This window comes from Buteo buteo, chromosome 15 (assembly GCF_964188355.1).
Source record: "Buteo buteo chromosome 15, bButBut1.hap1.1, whole genome shotgun sequence".
Classification (NCBI taxonomy): Eukaryota; Metazoa; Chordata; class Aves; order Accipitriformes; family Accipitridae; genus Buteo; species Buteo buteo.
This window is the reverse complement of record NC_134185.1, coordinates 6,984,075-7,000,235: the sequence shown is the minus strand read 5'-3', so window position 1 is coordinate 7,000,235 and position 16,161 is coordinate 6,984,075. Positions and strand designations below refer to the sequence as shown.

The following is a 16,161-nucleotide window of genomic DNA, read 5'->3' as shown; positions in this document are numbered from 1 at the left end:
AAACTGCCAGGTTATCCTAAGGCTTCCAACTTTTGCTGAGGCACAATGCCTGCAGCTTCATCTTTTCCAAACACGAGGTTTATACTCACAAGCACCCTCCCAGTAGCAAGTAGATTAGAGTTGCACATAAGCACATACACTTTAAACTCAGTATACATACAAATAATTTTGAGAGGTTACTATTAGTTTTTGTAGAAGAAATCTAAGCAAAAAATGGGTGGCCATTAAGTATTTTATAGGCTTAGTAATTTATGCTCTATGGATCCACAATCCTGATTCAAGTATGAGCATTATTTTTACCTTGAACACCTTTTTCTTGAGCGTATCTGTATTTACATGCTGCACCAGTGTTTTGTAACGTTCAGGCACTGTTTGCTGCTCGGTGCATACCAGAACTAGTACTTACAGCTCAAACTGAGCTTCTACAAAGTTCATGACTATACTGGATGACGGCTCCTCATTCAGATGTGAAACTTTCATGTATTCAGGAGAGTAGCTGATTTTAGTGACAATTCTTTTTACTTTGTACCACACAGTTACCACAGCAAAGACTGAACTTTAGTTTACCTTATAACATACGCTCAAAAGAACTGTTTACGAATTCCAAACGACTAACTGCACAAACAGATTTGCCTGCAAAACCACCAAAACTGGTGATTGTGTACAAATGAAGACAATGCACCAAGAATACAAGGTTGAGTTTCTACAGCTGAAATAGTATTTTTACTTAATTTATTTAACTAGGAAAAAAAAATAAAAAGGAAACCTAAAATGTGGTTTTACACAGTAACACTTCAGAATAAAACTCTTACTTTAAAAATACTTCTTGCAGGGCACTGGAAGTCATCCCTGCCAACAAACGTTAGCTTTTCACTATTGCTCATGTAAGTTAAGAATGCTGAAAGCATTCCATTTTTTTCCATTACAAATGTATTTTTGTATGTGTTTAGTATATTTCAATTCATACTAGTTATCACTAGTCAGATTAAAGAATAAGTAATATTAAAATGTGTATTTTAATAATGATTATTCATGATTGTATTTATCACTCTCAACTGTTAATTACCAAATATATTTGCTGGATGTAAGCCTTTTGTATTTCAATAAAACATAATAAAACTATTACTTGAAAATTTCACAGGGAATTGAATTGGTATTTAATCACACATTAAAACACATCACATTATCTTAAAACTGATGTAAAGCTACAGTTGGAGATGAAAGCCATAACAAAAGTGAAACAAAATTATATCTCCTAGATATCAAAGTCTGAATTATTTCAGTCTTCTTAAATTAAAGAAATACCACTCTGATTTGGCCCTTAAGACAGGAAAGTTTGAGAATACTTTAAAAAAATTAAAAAAAAAAACCTACAAAAACCCAACAAAAACACAAAAGCAACACATCTCCACCCCAAACAAAGCTTTTCCTGCAGCATACAAACTTGAAGCATCCTAAGCGGTTTCACTAGTCACCAATCGTCATGATCTAAAATGGAAAAGGTGCAAACGGTACACAGCATAGCAAACGATTAATAGGTTGGAAGTGATAGTAATAAAGGTTAAAAAAATAGTAATAAAAGTAAAAAAACACTTGTTTCAACAAATACTGAGAAATGGGGTGTGACACTTAGAGATAACAAAATCAGAATTTTTTAGTATCAGAATGTTATTTTAGAGGAACACTTACCTTAGAAAGTAAAGACAAAATCTTTACTAGAGTAGCTTTAAGCACCATAAACATCTGATAGAAAAGCAGCTGGCATTTCCAGCACAGAAATCCTTTTATCCTTCTCGTAATTTAATTTACCCTTTCTTACTATGCTTTAAATCTTTAAAGACAAAATGGTAAGAGATACAACTGAGATTTCAACATGGAATGTATTTATTTTTTTTAATTTTCAGTACAGTATTAGGAGGTCATTTAAATACTTTAAATAAAGATTTTGGAGGAAAACCCAAAGGATTCAACTAGGTAAAGAAAAACAATCTTATCAGTGGATGAAAGACAAGTATTTAATGACCTTGTGATCTTCGAAGTAGCATTCTCTAGAAAATTCATATTCCTGGGTCACCTCGTCAGGAATGTAGCCACGCACGGTGATTCTCTTCTGCTCTTCTGTTTTCTGGAGTGTTTCATGCAGAAGATCTCAACTATAATGGACAGGTTCACTGAGAGGCAGGAAGAATTTTCTTTTAAAAATCAAACACACAGAACCAAGCCAACATGTTTACCTCATCATTTTGCTTTAAAAACAAAATCAAATTTTTCTCTATAACCGTAGATCAGAAGGGCATTAGGTAATACTACAATCCTACAGATCAACCCCCCCTCCTCCCCTTATTTCCTCTCCAAATCAACCAACAGTATAATTATCCGACACAGTAGATGGAACAAAGGAAACAATCGGTAAGCAGCTGAATATTGCCTGACATAAAAAAAACCCCACAAACTGAAACGAACTGAAAATTAATTTTGTCGCACAAAAAGATCAGTAGAACTAAAAGCAGATGCTGCTTTCAGTGCAGAGAAAAAAGGAAAAAGAAAAAAAAAAAAAGGCTTGCTACTGTGCAAACTAGAATACCCTGATTTTTGGAATGCGTCTTCTGCTTGCCTCAGGCATACTGCTGGAGCAATGCAGAGAGGTGGGAACATCTCATCTGAGAACATCCAGCCACCAGTTCCTCCTCCACTATTTCAGAGCCAATTTTATTTTCCTGATAGCTCATATTTGTTAGCCATTTAGTTAACAAGAATTCCCATACACCCCATTCTGAAAAATAAATTTTCTTTCTGATGCCAGTCAAGGAAATCCTGGCATAATCAAAGGAACAGACTGGAAAAATTCAGTTAACAATTTTATTTATTTTAAGTTCCCCACAAGTATGTTTACACATACATATACTAAAATATTTAAGCATATATATGTGTATACACTTACCCACACACTTAAGTATTGAGGTTCTTTGCTTACCATATTCAGTCTCATAAGATCTGTTTTATATATAAATATATATATATAAACTGAGACTGAATGTGTTAAATCAAGAAGCTAAATCCAGACAGTAATAAATAGAGGGTAGGGCATCTCACCCCTACCACTTCAGTCATTTTTCTTCCTTGTATCACATGAATGATCATAGCTTCTTGCAGTGCTAAGTTTCTGGAGACTGGAAGTTCTGAAACTTTGGTTCCAAGCCAGTAACACTTTAAACCAGTAATCTAAATTTCATAAGCAGCACCTTTAAACTCATGCAACACTGTACAGGTTTGTACACAACTTGCTAGCCAGCAGTCTGATGCGCTGCTCCTTTCACCTTCCAGCCAAGAATTACTGCTTCAGTGAAGAATTTGGGTAAAATAAAAAAGGTTTTCTCGTCTGCAATCACATGACCAAAAAGTAGAGTGGGTACGCAGCAGAAGTTGAGATTCCCTGACGCAGCGGATTCATACAGAGTTAATGTATTACTCAAGTATCTCCATGTGTTACAGTAAGGAGTGCATCTGTAATAACAAGCAGACGGTGGCATGCAAGCACAAGCTAAGGTCAGCAAGGATATATGCATCAGGAGCTTTCTCTGTGCCACAGAACTGTACCTCTTGAAAGTTATTAATTAGGTATATTTATGCATTTAAAAACTAAAGTTTCCAAGAGGTTTCACACCGAGTAAACAGTGAGGAATTTATTTTGTAGTGTAAGCAAACTTCGCCAATTCATAAAACAAGACTTCTTTTTAAATCAGGTTGAACGAGTAATTGAATATCAAGCTACTTGTATTTCGAATGCCTATCAGAGAGATAATAAATAATCAAGTTTAATTTGTTGAAATAATGGCCAGCACGGTGAAACAATATTCACATCAGTGAACCAAATGCATCTTAAAACTGTATGAAATTAATAACTCCCACCCACAAAAACTCCCCAAACAAACTGCTTAATAAGGGAACTGCTACAAGCTATGAAACTTGACAGAGAAGATTAAAATAAAGCTCAGTGTCCAAATCCTATGATATTCTAGTATACTAAAAATTGTAGCTATTTCATCAGCACGTAGATGCATTATGTTACTGGACCAAATTTTTATACAATCTAACAAAAGGTACAGACCTTGTGCATCTCGTTACAATTAAAATAAACAGGATGTCTGAGGCTCAGGCCTCAATATTCAGTTAAGTTATACTGCCACCAAAAAGCTGAACATATTTCCCTTATGCTATCCTTAATCTTATATGCCTCCAGATACAAGTCTTGGATAATTTTTCATAATATATTGAAATTACACTACCTGGATAAACAAACTGTCCAAGAATTCCTAACGGAAATTTGGTCAGAAAAATAAAAGTCTAAAGGAAACCTGTACTTAGAGAAAAGACAAAGAAACTAAGAGAGAAGTGGTATAAGCCCTAATGAGCAGTACATTCTTGAGTACCTCTAATATTACACAATATTGACATATATGAATGTGCTTCTCAGAATGTACAAAAACCATTTCTCTTCAACCAAGACAGAGAATGCATTAAATATGAATTTATGGGTCTCAAGTTTAGGAGGATTTCCCACCAGTTTCTGAAAAAGTCAGTAAATACAGACACTAACCAGTTTTCAAATCAGGACATAAAATGTCTCAGATTATATAAAAGTATACTCCAACTTCTCTGGAACAGAAGTCAAAGCTAAGGCCTCACAATTCCAGTTATTAGAAACAGCATATCCTCTTTACTAGGCCACCACTTGAAGCCAACTATTCAGTGTTTTAAAGAGAGGATTTTATAACGAGGTGGTTGCAATGCAGTTCTTTGTAATATGTACCCAAGTACAGACAGATTGCTTAAAAGTGTTAGGAGTTATAACAGAAACTGTTACAGAAAATGCAGCATATAAACAAAATGCAACAAACTACACTGACTGAAGTTTCTTCAAGGTCCTCATACCTAGTAAAGTTCACTACACAAATTAAACATCATAAAGTACAAATTAACAAACCACGTGATTAATAAAATCTGTTCACTTTATATTAAACATCTCTAATATGATTATAGAATGTTTACGTCCTCTGTTGCACAGAGGAACTCTTCCCTTTGTATCATGGGCAAGGGTTCTCATCTTGAACGCTACTGTGCAAAACGACCATTTATTTTAACAGGTTCTGCAGCATAGCCGTAGCATATGTAGGACGAGCTTGTCTGCTTTCAATTGCATTTTGAAGATACTGGATACCTCCACAGCGCTCCCAAATTTCTTCAAACTGTCTCGGTAAAATTTCAGCACCTCGCTTTCGAGTTAAGCCAGTCTCTTCAAGATTAAGCTCACACATATCCATATCATCCTTACCTGAAATGGTAAAGGGAAAAAGAAAAATCTTCATAAAGCTTTTACATTATTCAAAGGTCCCATTAACAAGGATTAGATCTCTGTTAATTAGATTTCCTCTCTCAAGCTCTGGTTTGTTAATAGACTTCAGAGCTTATGGGGAAATCAGTCCTCAGAGACAACAGAGAAAGAGAGAGAGAGAGAAATTTATTCTTTTTTTGCCCCCACACAGTACAGAAAAGCAGTATCAGAATAAACTAGTATCAGATTCTGCAACTGACAAAATTGTGCTTAAAAAATGAGCAAACGAACAAAGGAAAGAAGCCAAAATGATCAGCTTCTTGATATATTCTCCTGAAAACCACTACAAGATGCCAACCACGTTTGTTTTACACATACTTCCAGTTTTACATAGTTTTAGAGCGAACTGCTGTTATTCAATTTGTTTAAATGGAGCAAAGTGACTAAGAACTCGAGACTTTTGATCAAGTAGCCAGTATTCTCACTCTGTCTGCCTCCCATGCTAAACAAACAGTGTTCACCAAATGGGACTGACACAGAGAATCCAATGAAATGATCAATGTAGCTCATGTGCTGTATTTTAATCTTATTTTTAATAGGTGATCCATTGAATGTGGTATTTATGACAACAATGCTACTTTTAGCTATGGGCTTTGACACTGAACAGGCAACAGCTGGTATAAGGAATTCTATTAAAAATAATTAGCAGAAAACAAAGGAACTTTTGCTCACTCTGAAGCTAAACAAATTGGTTATGGCCTTTTCCTCAGTCTCCAAGTTAAATACAAAAACTCAAAACATAGAACTCTAAACAGTATTTCTCCAGTGTTTTCTCCCCCTTTCATGATCCTCCAGAAAAGGAGGATACATTTCATTACCAGGTAAATCTCTACCTAATCCATTGCCACATTTAGTTTTTATTTAAAAGTTTAAGATTAAAAAGCTATTCTTGCATACTAGGCAGCATAAATATGGTAAAAGCATCAGTTTGCTATTAGCACCATACTATAGAAAGACAACCTATCATATGTGCAAATTGTTTTGATACAAACTGCTGTAATTTTTCAAAGCTAACTTAAAAACCAAGACAACGATGAGTAGAACTTTGCAGATAAATCATGTTTTACCTTCACGCTGCCTCCAGTTCAGTGAACACTCTGAGGACACTTAATAATAAAACCCATTTACATTCGGATTGCCACTCTGTCTATGATTTCCCAGATTAAAGTACATGTACAAGTAAAACATGTGACCAATTACGTCTCCAAATGATACTCTGTAACATTTGGCCACCATCAACAGCAGTCCCAAATCCTCAAATTCTGCCCAGACAAGAACTGCTGATGAAAAAAAGAGGATACAAGTTGGGAAACTTGTATCATCAGCCTCTTTTTCTAAAGTTATCAACTTTGAACCTGCTCAGCATTTGAATTTTGCTTTCAATACCAACCCGCTACAAGGAGAATGGGTGCCTTGTCAGGATGAAGTTCCATTTGTCGAGCAATCCATGGCCCATCAAAATGTGCATACCACCAACCCTTCTTCTTGTTCTGGGGATCTTTGTATTGGTCCGCAGGACGGATGAAGGGAATGCGGAAGTAACGCTGCTGTCTGTTTATTTCAATCTCTTGTTGTCTGGTTGGTAGCTGGGTTGTCGGGTTCTGTTGAGCTATCATGCAAAAACCAAAAAACCCAAAAAACAAGCAAACAAAAAAACAGAAAAGAAGAAAGCCGTATTATAACTTGATTAATCAGCAAAGTAAAAAAAAAAAACAAACAACAAACCAAAAAACCCACCCCACCCCCGCCCCAAAACAACAAGCCAAACAAAACCCCAAACAAATAAAGACCCCAAAACCCAAACCCAACCCCCCAAAACCGGACAGAATCTCTCTGAAATCAAGGTCATCTGGTGTCTCATTAAACCTAAAAAGCACTCCCGTCTCATATAATGTGCATTCTTTTAATCACTACAGCTACAACACTGGTGAGGAAAGGCTCATGTTAACTATTGCATCCGTATGTTGCTCTATAGCTTGCTCAATAGCATCAGGTACATTTAGACAAAACAAAGTGAGTAAAATTCTGCTTTAAATCAATATTAAAGGTAAAACTTCCCATCTAAAATTTCTTACCAACCAGAAACATTAATTAGTAACAGCTCTAGTTCAGTCCATCTCTTTGTAAAACAAGATTACAGCGCAAGGAAGTGTTTTCAGTTACAAAAATATAAAGCACCACTTGAAGATTTTTGACAGTTAACACAGAAGGGTGTGTAATACTGTTAGAAATGACTAATTTGTTAATAGAAATGTTGACAACAATTACTGCTTATTACAAAGCTGCCACCAAACATAACTTTCTGCCTAGATTTCTGCGTACTAAACTCCAGCATTAGAACTACTCTCTGGCTGCTTTCTTTTTTTAAGGAAATTGTTTATTTCAGACCATTAAGATAAACAGACCAAACTTCTAGAGGAGACAAGAGTTATACAAAGTCTTTTAAAGCTTCATATATATTTGGTAAACAATTGCCATGGGCATTTTTGGACTCCCTCAGAGTTCCACACATTTCAGACTTCAGAGAGAAACTTTCTTCACAATAAAAGCAAATACTCTCTATGTTAACTCATCAACTGATCAACCTTCTTAATGTTATGTATACACTATCATAATCAGTTTTAAACAGTAAAAGCTCTTACAAGCAAGATCCTTTCCTTTAATAACTGCCTCCTGCAAAAGTTTATTAGTGATCTTGTTTTAGTGGTTTACAATACCACTGTTACAACTACCCTGTTTAAGAAATTCTGAATGTGAATCTATGCCATCTCTACAAAAGAACATCAGTATTAACAGTTCCATGTTTCAGCTTAAAGGGAATAATTAAAAATGAATTCCTTTTGTCCGTTGTCTGATAAGCAGCAAAGCTAATATTTGAGCTAAAATTTAATAAGATGAAGAATGACAATCACCTCTAATAACATATTTTTACAGTTATGAACAAGACTAATAAACTAGCAACTGCACCTTTATATTTCTTCCACTTAGATTCAAGCAAAAATAGTTTTTCTAAATGCAAAGAGCAGAACCTTAAAAAAAGTATGTACTATACAAATCATACCCCCCAATTTTTTTCCATGTCTACATAAGCCAAGAGAAGAAAAACAAAACAGATTTTAATAGGTGAATGCTGCTTTTATACATCAACTCTGATAAAGCATGTATTTTACCAGGAGACATAGTTTACAGTTTATAAGAAATTAATTCTATTTTCTGCACATTGTCTGAACATCTATCACAGCAGATCAGTGCTTTAGTATTGTCAAACACTTTTTGCACTGCAATGGTAATTGCTAAGGCCTATTTCTACCCCTAAATGCATACCTAAATCCAAGAGGAAATCTAGAGGACAGGAATGCTAAGCAGCCAATATAGCCTCTACTTTTCAGTGGTATGGAATTGTAGTTCTTTATTCAAAAGAAACCACCACCTGAATGTTAGTTAGTGTGCTAGGAAAATAGCTGTTACATTGTTGATTCCAGAGTTTTGCTACAACAAAAAGCCATATGCAAACAGTAAAAAATCTTGGAACAAGCATGGCATTTCATGGTGGGAAGGGGCAGGGAAGAGGAAAAAAAGAGAGAAAAAAAAACAAAACAAGGAGACTATACCTTCAAATAACCTACATAAAAAGGTTATTTCAATTTCGCTTCCCATGACCGCTCAAATGGCTAGGATCTCATGAAGATAAGCAGTAAAGTACATTTGTAAATACCAGAGTAACATGTAATTACCATCAGTTCAATAACATAGCCAAATTGTACAATAGACTTTTTTTGAACAATTAAATTCTATATACATGTGTAGCAAAACACTGGATTAATTAATGTTAGTATAGAGCTCTCAAGTGTTCCTATTCTTCAAAGTTAGCTTAAATAACCGTCTCCCCACTTACGTGAGTTGCTCAAAAATGGTGCAAAATCTGTGAACAAATATTACATGTTGAACAAAACATAAAAGTGCTGATCCTTTATAACTTACAGTTTCAGTACCTCAAAAATTTTCACCCATCAGTGAAAAGACAGAAAGAAAAAACTACATCATTTGAAGCACACATCCACTGACACCTGAAAGACTTTTAGCTTAAACATCTAAGAAATCAGAGTTCCTTCTTAATACCTTCTCCGATCATTACAATACATAGATGTGAAATGCCCCTGTAGTATAATTATTTGCAATAGGAAAAATTACTTCTGACATTAACAAAAGTCTTGAAAGGTCACTATCAGCGACTTTCTTCTGAACTGCAATGTTCTAACTTTTCTTCAGAAATATGAAACCATATTTCAAGGAATGTAAAAAAATGCAATGAAAAACATTGAAAAGAATGCTGTAAATATCTAACTAAATGTGATGAGATCATGAATATTCCAAGCTTTATTTGCAATAATCCAAACATCTTCTGCTCTTTGCTACTTCCCATCAGCAATACTGTGCTCCAGTATTTAGCTCCAGACAGAACTTGTGAGCTCAAATTCAAAGCAACTTACCACTTTGCCGAAGTGCTTCAAATGCCTTTTCCTGCTGTTTCAGTCATAAGCTTTCTTAAGCACTTAAAACCACATTACTAGGCATGGCCACAAGGACCCATTCTTTGATAACATCTTTTCCAGGGATCCATATTTCACCTGCCATGTATCTGTACCAAAATTCCCTGAAAAGCTCAAATTCTCAGGTAATGCTCAAGCAAGCAAAAGTTCCAATCTTTTCAAAATATTTACCTTAAATCAATATAAAAATACTCTTAAAAAACCCAAGAATTTCCTTCAACCTAGTGAAACCAAAATTCATTCTAGAAATGTTTTCTTTAGAATATTGTCACCAAAATTATTATAAACACAAAATTATCTCTCCTCACCATAGTCTGTGACTGATTTGGGAGCACGCTGTTCTGTTTCTGCATTGCGTTTCTTATTCTTGGATTTCCAGGCATGATATACCTTTAGCCTTCTGTGAAACTCTTCTCTGCAAGCCGCCAACAGTTCAATATCTGTCTCAAAAATGAGGAAGGGAGGGATAAGTGAGAAAAATCAGAAAAATTATTTACTAAATGCTTTCCTATACTGATAGCTAAATAATTTTAGATCATGTTGTAACACTAATATGTTTTAATATAGTATAATAATTATATTTATTATATTTATTATATTATAGCCTCACTCTCTGCAGCAACAGGACTTCTATTTTATGGCCCAGAAAAGTCCCTTGGAGTGCTATATATCCTTTTCTCCTTTAGAGTAATGGCAGTCCCCAAAGTAGCTGCTCCACTGTGAGATCTGGAGCAGTGAAATGCTACAAATAAAATTTTCACTTCACTAAATTTGCCTGTTGACATTATCAAAAGCCAAGCAGTAGAGAAATAGATAAAATTTCACTGCTGAACTTTATTTCTGCAACTGAAAAAAAGAAAATTGGCAATTTGATTGCTCAGACCTAGGTTCTTTCTCCAGTTTATTAAATATATTTTAATTTTGCTGAATTTCATTGTATCAAGAGACTGAATGATCACAAGGCTTCTTCATTAGTCACGGAAGAGAATCCAGACTGGCTTCACTAGGGATGAACACACACTAGCATCATAGCACCATGTATTACTGCACCACCTATTCAGCTGAAAACATCACTCCAGTCTTGCATACATAAAAACAATACAGATACTGTTAGAATTTGGAGCTAACTTTGGGTTTTAAATACAAATAGAGAGAATGGTTTTGTTTCCAATTTCTACTCCCAAGGAGAAATTCTGAGTGATCTTAAATCAGAAATTAACCAACTGCTTTCAATCAGAAGCATGAAGAAACAGTAATATTTAATAAAGGAATAATTCTTATCTGTTTTGATCTTCATAACACTGGGGGAAAAGTAATTAATGTCCCAACTGTGAGCTTCCCAAATGAAGTTACACATTTTGAAAACTGAAGAATAATCTGAACATCTAAGACAGAAAATATTTTTTGCTGTCCTTTCCATGACATATTTGTTTTTTTGTGATTTGATGACAGCAAGAAGTGGCAGCAAAAAAATTCTTAGAACACATAAATTCTAGGTAAAGCATAATAACTATTATTCCCTTTGTGGAAATACATAAAACTGAGACAATTTAATTAAGAGATTATAAGATGTAGTTTATGGCCCAAGCAGTTTAACATCATAAAAGTATAATCAGTAAAGGAGATAACAAAGGAAATTCTGTTTCCTCAATATGGAAAAAGCTTAGTTTGCTGTTCTCTTCAGGGTAATACAACTTTTAAAAATTAATTTGACATTCATTCAAACCTGAATAAATTAATGAGCAAGTTTTTATCTTTGTCATAGGAAGAAAGTAACACCTTTCATACAACTACAACTTGACTTCTTTCTCCAATCAGAAAAAAACCCACGACTTACCACAGGATGTATTGATTGTATCACGAAGCTCTGCATATTTCCACTTACTGAGATCATGCTTCTTAGTACCAGCAGCAGCTTTCGTGGCTTGAACTGAAGGACCCCTACAATTATTAAAAAAAAAAAATATGTATTTTTTCAAGTATGAGACAGGAATTTTTACAACAGAAAGAACAGATCCCACGATCAACACTGCAGCATACTTATTACAATGAAAATTAGCAGCAGAGGGACTGAATTCAAAGACCAAGTACCATTTTCAAGATGTTCAAATGATTAAGGGAAAGTGAAGGCATCTTTTACATCCAAAATAATATAATCATCTGATTGCTTGCCTAGAGATTAAAAGGAATTGTCATTAATAGTTAGCGCTTATATGTGAAAAGACGCATATTCTATTTATGTGTACCTCACCCCACATGATTTAGTACTAGTCAAGATACAGAATACAGACAACAAAGAGAGGCCATATACATTTTAGTTCCATTTGAAAAATAAGACAAAAAACTATTTCTGAAGTAGACAAGGAGAAGGAAGAAAAGGCGTTTCCTCTGCTGTTTAAAACTGGATCAGGACCAAATCCTTGTTCCAAGACCAGAGAAAATATTTCATGTCTTTGACAAAAGTCTAATTTGAGACAAGAAATCAAATTAATTCTACATTAATTGTATAGCAGTTGTCTGAGAACAGCAATGTTTATTCGGGGGGGGGAATCATCAAGAGATACCATGGAAAAAAAAGACCATTTTCAGAAGAAAGGCTGACCAGTATAAAAAGACTCATCCAGAAACAGTGTTTTTCAGAGGCAAAAGGTATTTGTCATATAGGTAGTATGCAACAAAGTCAATGGCAAATGCAACTGAGAAATTATTACTAAAATCTCCATCATCTTTAACAGCACGTATAAGGTTATCCATGTAACAAACAAACAAACACTACATGTATACATCTAAAGATAAACCTGAAAAAAAAAATATTTTTTTTTTTTTTGTCTTAAAAATGTTATGGATAAGAAGTGTAAGAACTTTCCCTCAGGAACAGCAAACTTCCCATGGATTATTTGGATATAAACTAAGTTTAAAACACCCCAACATTCAGTGACAATCAGAATACTTTTTAAACACTAAGGAATTCAAGAACAGACACATGATTTTATTAAATCTCTGCTAATGTCCATGACTAAGAACATGAGGCAAACTGAATTATCTTTCAGGATCTGAGAGGATTTGTTCAGAAGAAACTAGATCTTTAACATGGTAGCAAAATACTTGATGCAATCAAGTATTCAAAAATTCACAAGAGAGAAAACCAGAAGAAACCAGGCCTTTTCATTTAAAGTCTGTTTGTGCAGCAATATTTTTGTGGGACTGTTGCATTATTACAGTATTTATAAACTGGTGAATATTATTTTAAATTTTATTTTTCCATAAAGGTCTCATGCAGTACTATGAAGTTTTATGTTGGGTTTTTTCCCTTTTTAGTTAATAGGTTATAAATATATTTTCTGTGAAAAATTTCTCTATGGAGATATAGCAATTTTGAATGCAGAGATAACAAATGCATTTTAAGTTTCCTAGAATAAAACAATCTGTTTCACCAAATCTTCTTCTAAACAGCAACTGAACCATCTCTTCAAATGTAATTAAAACTACAGAATTAAGCATCAGCTTGATTATGCCTACTCGTACTACTAATCTGAGTTAACACACAGCTTCCAGTTATGGTATTTGAGAAGTCTGACATAAAAAACTACCTCTTTGACTTTTAATCAGTACATAGCTGAGGGACAGGAACTTTTCCTCACCCTTAGTACTACTCCTACGTGTAAAACAAATCATTAGGCAGACTGTCTCCTTCAAAATATATATATTAATATTTTGTCATCATTGGCATACCTGTAGGACATTACAGAATTGCTGCTAAATGTAATTTCCGCTGCCTGGTGTCTAACCTTCTTGAACCTAATTTGACAAATCCCAAGGATTTTCCTTATTTAGCAACACTACCCACCACTCTAAGAGTTTGCTACATAATTTAGAGCACCAGAACTAGGCTGTAAGATCTCTGGTTAAACTAGTAATCTTTAAGAATGCTAATCCAATTGAATGGCTTAGTCTTTCCATTACAGTACTACCCTGCAGATCACTCTTTTGTTTTCTACATGACTTTAAGCATAACAGTCTGGCATTAAGAAGACCATCATACTTGCCAATCAGTCTTCACCACTCAATCTGACACAGTTATGTATCATAAACAGTATTTCCAGACTTAAAAAAGTCAGTCTTAAGTCAAAAGTTTACAGTATATGACAAGTGAAAAAAATTTAATTAAACAAGCATGCAGTAAGAAGTATTACATTTTGAACTCAACCAAAACACAGAGCCTCTGATTTTGCCCCCAAAATTTTCTTATTTTTTTGCACATTAAGAATTGGCCATTGTCATTGGAACTATGTCAATATATGCAATATAATCTAGCCATCTAAATTCACATGCTAGCTTAATTACACACAACATTGTTTAGTCCTATTCTTAAAATACCACTGCAAGAAACAAATTAACAGCTGCATTCACAATTATCAGTGCTACAGCTAGAAAACCCATCAAACATGTGAGACTGATCATCTTCAGTTTATATATACACAGCATAGTAGCTTGTTTAATGACAGATTCACTTTTAAAAACTCTAAACAATTTTGCTTCTTATGTAAGCTTCAGAAAATGAATGCAAAAATGTTATTTCTGTCCTCAAGTTGCACAAAACACTTTCTAATTACTCACTGATATGGAGAACATTATAACAATTTCTCTCAACAGAGAATTAGTGTTCTATCACAAACTATGAGACTGTTCGAGAAGAATTGTATTCAGATCTAAACCTGCATTCTCCTTTCCTCTTGCATTGTGCATAAAATCTTGCAGTAGCATTCAAGACATCTCAGAAGGGATTTTGTTTAGATGTCTTCAGAGGGGTTTTAATATGCTTTTAACATGGTAATTTTCAAACCTGCTTTTATTTGAAGGGAATTATAACTAGAATTTTTTTTATTAAAAGCACTAACAGTTACATTAACATTAAATAACTTCACAAACTCTGTTGAATCTGTAGAAATACTCCTTTGAAAGCTGTGGAGCCTAGTTTTCTATTATCATTATAAGAAAGGTGAAAAGAGAAGAGAGCTGGAGGAACATTATCAAAATTACACAAAAAGCCAGGGTACATGAACTATTCTTTTTTTAAATATCTATATAATCAATTAAAATAGCATAAAAATAATTGCTGAAAAAGGTGTTGATAAAGGAAATTTATCTGAAAGAAATAATTTACTTATCTGCTTAGCACTTAAAAAAGCCCAGATTGCATTATTTTTCATTCCATAATAATTCAACCCATTTCATGTGTGATTTCTTTTTATATAATGATTGATTCGTTTGGTGTTGCCTTCTCACCTACCTAGACAATATTTCTGACATTTCTGTGGCCATTTGTTCCCTATAAGAAAATTGATAAATAAGCATAAACCAAACATATTAATATAAAACCAGCCTTTATAACTGTGAAAATCTCTTGCCAACCAAACTGAAGTGCACAAAAAAAAAAAAGGGCTACTTATTTTAAATAACTTCCATTCTAATATATATATATACACACACAGAGTCCTGATTCTGTAAAGAGCAATAAATCACATGGGACAGTGAAAAATGGATAGTATGTGAAAAAGTTTACACTAATTACATAATCATCTTTAAATAGATATTATTAGGTATATTAGATTATTAACTTGTTTATTAGACATAAGCAAAGTAGTGGATATAGGGTATTTCAAACCGATTAAAGTTTACAGATGCACGATAATAAAGATTGTTATGGAGTATTAGTAAATAAGAGGACAATATCAATTTCCTTTGAATTAATTAGTGTTGCTTGTTTTTCTATTAGAGCATTCAAATGGAAAAAAATGCCATACGCAGTCATTTGCAGCTTTGTTCCATTGGCTCTGCAAACAGAAGATATTTATGTTAGATAGACTTCTTCCTAGTTACCTTTCTAATAATCTGAAGTGGGAAAAGATGGGTCATAGTATTTCATGCTCTCTCACATCTTATTTACTGTCTTGTGATTATATAGACCTTTTTTCTTCACCTCTCTCATTCAATCATGAATGTTAAATTATTTTTAAAAAGTTACATTAAGATAATCTGGAAAAAATGTACAAGTGAAAACTTCCCACACACTTTCTCCCCCCACTCCTTTCAAAATCAAAGATTTTGAGACATGCTACTGATATATTTTATGCCTGGATAAGCATATCATGCGAAATAACAGCAATCCTCATGTAGCTACTCTGGGAACAGGACAGATAGTTTCTTCATGCAAGCTGT

The 16,161-nt window shown here is 34.0% G+C and overlaps 1 protein-coding gene across 3 annotated transcripts in view; it reads right to left on the bottom strand.

Moving 5' to 3' along the window:
• Positions 1-718: 718 nt before the first annotated feature.
• The window catches only part of MYO6 (myosin VI), a 114,777-nt gene continuing 99,334 nt past the window's right edge, over positions 719-16,161 (bottom strand). For 2 of the 3 annotated variants that reach the window (XM_075046477.1, XM_075046475.1), the window contains exons 29-33: positions 11,780-11,883; positions 10,251-10,382; positions 9,288-9,314; positions 6,783-7,001; positions 719-5,332 (exon numbers count right to left, since the gene is read on the bottom strand). In XM_075046477.1, coding sequence (XP_074902578.1) covers positions 5,133-5,332; positions 6,783-7,001; positions 9,288-9,314; positions 10,251-10,382; positions 11,780-11,883 — 682 coding nt within the window. In that variant the 3' untranslated portion in view covers positions 719-5,132. The remainder of the gene's footprint in view (positions 5,333-6,782; positions 7,002-9,287; positions 9,315-10,250; positions 10,383-11,779; positions 11,884-16,161) is intronic. The other variant, XM_075046476.1, reaches the window with a different exon arrangement.